The sequence below is a fragment of the Trypanosoma equiperdum genome (assembly GCF_001457755.1).
Source record: "Trypanosoma equiperdum strain OVI genome assembly, contig: ctg_1018, whole genome shotgun sequence".
Lineage (NCBI taxonomy): Eukaryota > Euglenozoa > Kinetoplastea > Trypanosomatida > Trypanosomatidae > Trypanosoma > Trypanosoma equiperdum.
Window position 1 is genome coordinate 1 of NW_027122970.1, and position 1,738 is coordinate 1,738.

A 1,738-nucleotide genomic window follows, 5' to 3' on the forward strand; every position below is an offset into this window, starting at 1 on the left:
ATGCGGTTGCCACGCGTGGCGTAATGCATGCGCCGACGGTATTGCACACGGGGGCAAGACATCGCCTTCGTTATCTCCGTGCGCACAAGACCTCCAGAGACTCCTAATCCGCCAGTATTTAAAAGAATGAATACAAAGATAAAGTGAACGAAACAGGAAGTAATCGTGTGAACAGTGGTGAGGAAGATGACGTTATACACGAAAAGAGAGGTGCCCGTGCGGAGGAAGGGAGTGTATGTGCAAAGCATCAACGATATGACAGGAGGAGACCATACTGCCTACAAAAAGGAAGGTGGGGTACGTATCATTACCGGTGTGCACATGGCAGTCTCGCAATGTAGTGTGATTTGTAAATCCAGGAGAGAGAGACAGAGGGGAGGGGGCGTTTTACTTGCGGATCTAATCGATCGTAACATTACTTATTATTTTTTTTTGCTTGGTGGTGGTTCAGAGCCTTGCTCAACAAAACTCGCTTCTGCGTCGCGCAATTTTTGCGCCTGGCGGACTTCAATAAGATCGCCGAAGCGATCAGAGAAAAGTTCCCCACCGCCAGTTACAGCGGAGCCGATATACATGACTGCCCAGTAAATAATATGGATGAAATCCAAGTCTTCTACGGCTGATCGCGGGTATCGCGTGCGTCCTTCAAGCTCCCAGTCGATTTTGTGCCAACCCTTCTCTCTTGCAGCTTCCAAAATAAGGTGGTAGCGTGCTGGGCTGGGGAGTGCTTCCAGGGGGTCTTCCTTCCCGAGTACCTCCATTGAAAGACGATAAATCTCGCTAAAACGCATCCCTGTCACAATTTTTTGGTAATCAGAGCGATCCTCCGGACTTAACAACAACACAGTTTCCACCTCACGGTAGTACATCACAAGTGCAAGAACAACCCCGGTCAACCCCACGATGATTAGAGCAAGATGAGCGATGCGACGCCACCATTTGAACTGGCGCTCCGTTACGTTGCGAAAGGGATACCACATAAATCCGTACCAGCGTGTTTGGGCATAGCGATTGACGATATCGTGTTGCTGCTCCGCTGTCATTTGCATTGTGATACCCTCCTTTCGGCTTCGCCGCTTGCCGTTTAACAGTTCAACTGCTTTCAGAAAGCGAGCGGTGCTTCGGTCCTCTTTCGCATCGGTTTTCTGAGGTCTCAGCACAGCGAGGGGGTTAAGCGGCATCGCACGACCTGCTACTTTCCCGAAACCCAGAAAACCACGCCGTCCTTCCTCCACTTCACCGACAGGCATGCCGGTTGTATTTAAAAAGACGTTGGCAGCGGCGACAGTAGTTCGACCCGGGGACGTTGTCGGTGGAACATGTGTCTCCTCCCTTTTTGGTAACCGCAGTCTTCCTGGAGCGGTGCGGTGCCCTCTCCAAGCTAAGAATATCACTGGCAGCCTCGGTATCCGAGAGTAGCCGGCGTTTGTTGCAGTAGGTGGATGGGATTGAATGCGCCACCGCAACATTGGTAGTCAAAGTGCCAAATACAACTAATGCCTTGCCTATGAACTACGATAAACGTGGACAAATTGATCAATGTCAAGTAGACATGCGCACTCTTGTTGAGGCGCGGCGCAGCAATTGATTTAAACTCCGCGGAAGAGTAGCCCCCGGCGGCATCGACCTATGAAAACGTGAGGAAAATGGAAGTAGCGGAAGAGGAAGATTAGAGAATCTTCGTTTTGAGTGACGACATATGGAAGGAAGCCATTCAACTCACAATTACCCCCCCCCC

The 1,738-nt window shown here is 50.6% G+C and overlaps 1 protein-coding gene across 1 annotated transcript; it reads right to left on the reverse strand.

Annotated features, from left to right (window-relative positions):
• Positions 1-422: 422 nt before the first annotated feature.
• Positions 423-1,469, reverse strand: TEOVI_000509200 (uncharacterized protein; the record flags this gene model as incomplete). The annotated part of the gene is made up of 1 exon (XM_067219906.1): positions 423-1,469. The coding sequence occupies one exon, from the start codon at positions 1,467-1,469 to the stop codon at positions 423-425; it is 1,047 nt and encodes a 348-aa protein (XP_067076007.1).
• Between the last annotated feature and the right edge of the window lie 269 nt (positions 1,470-1,738).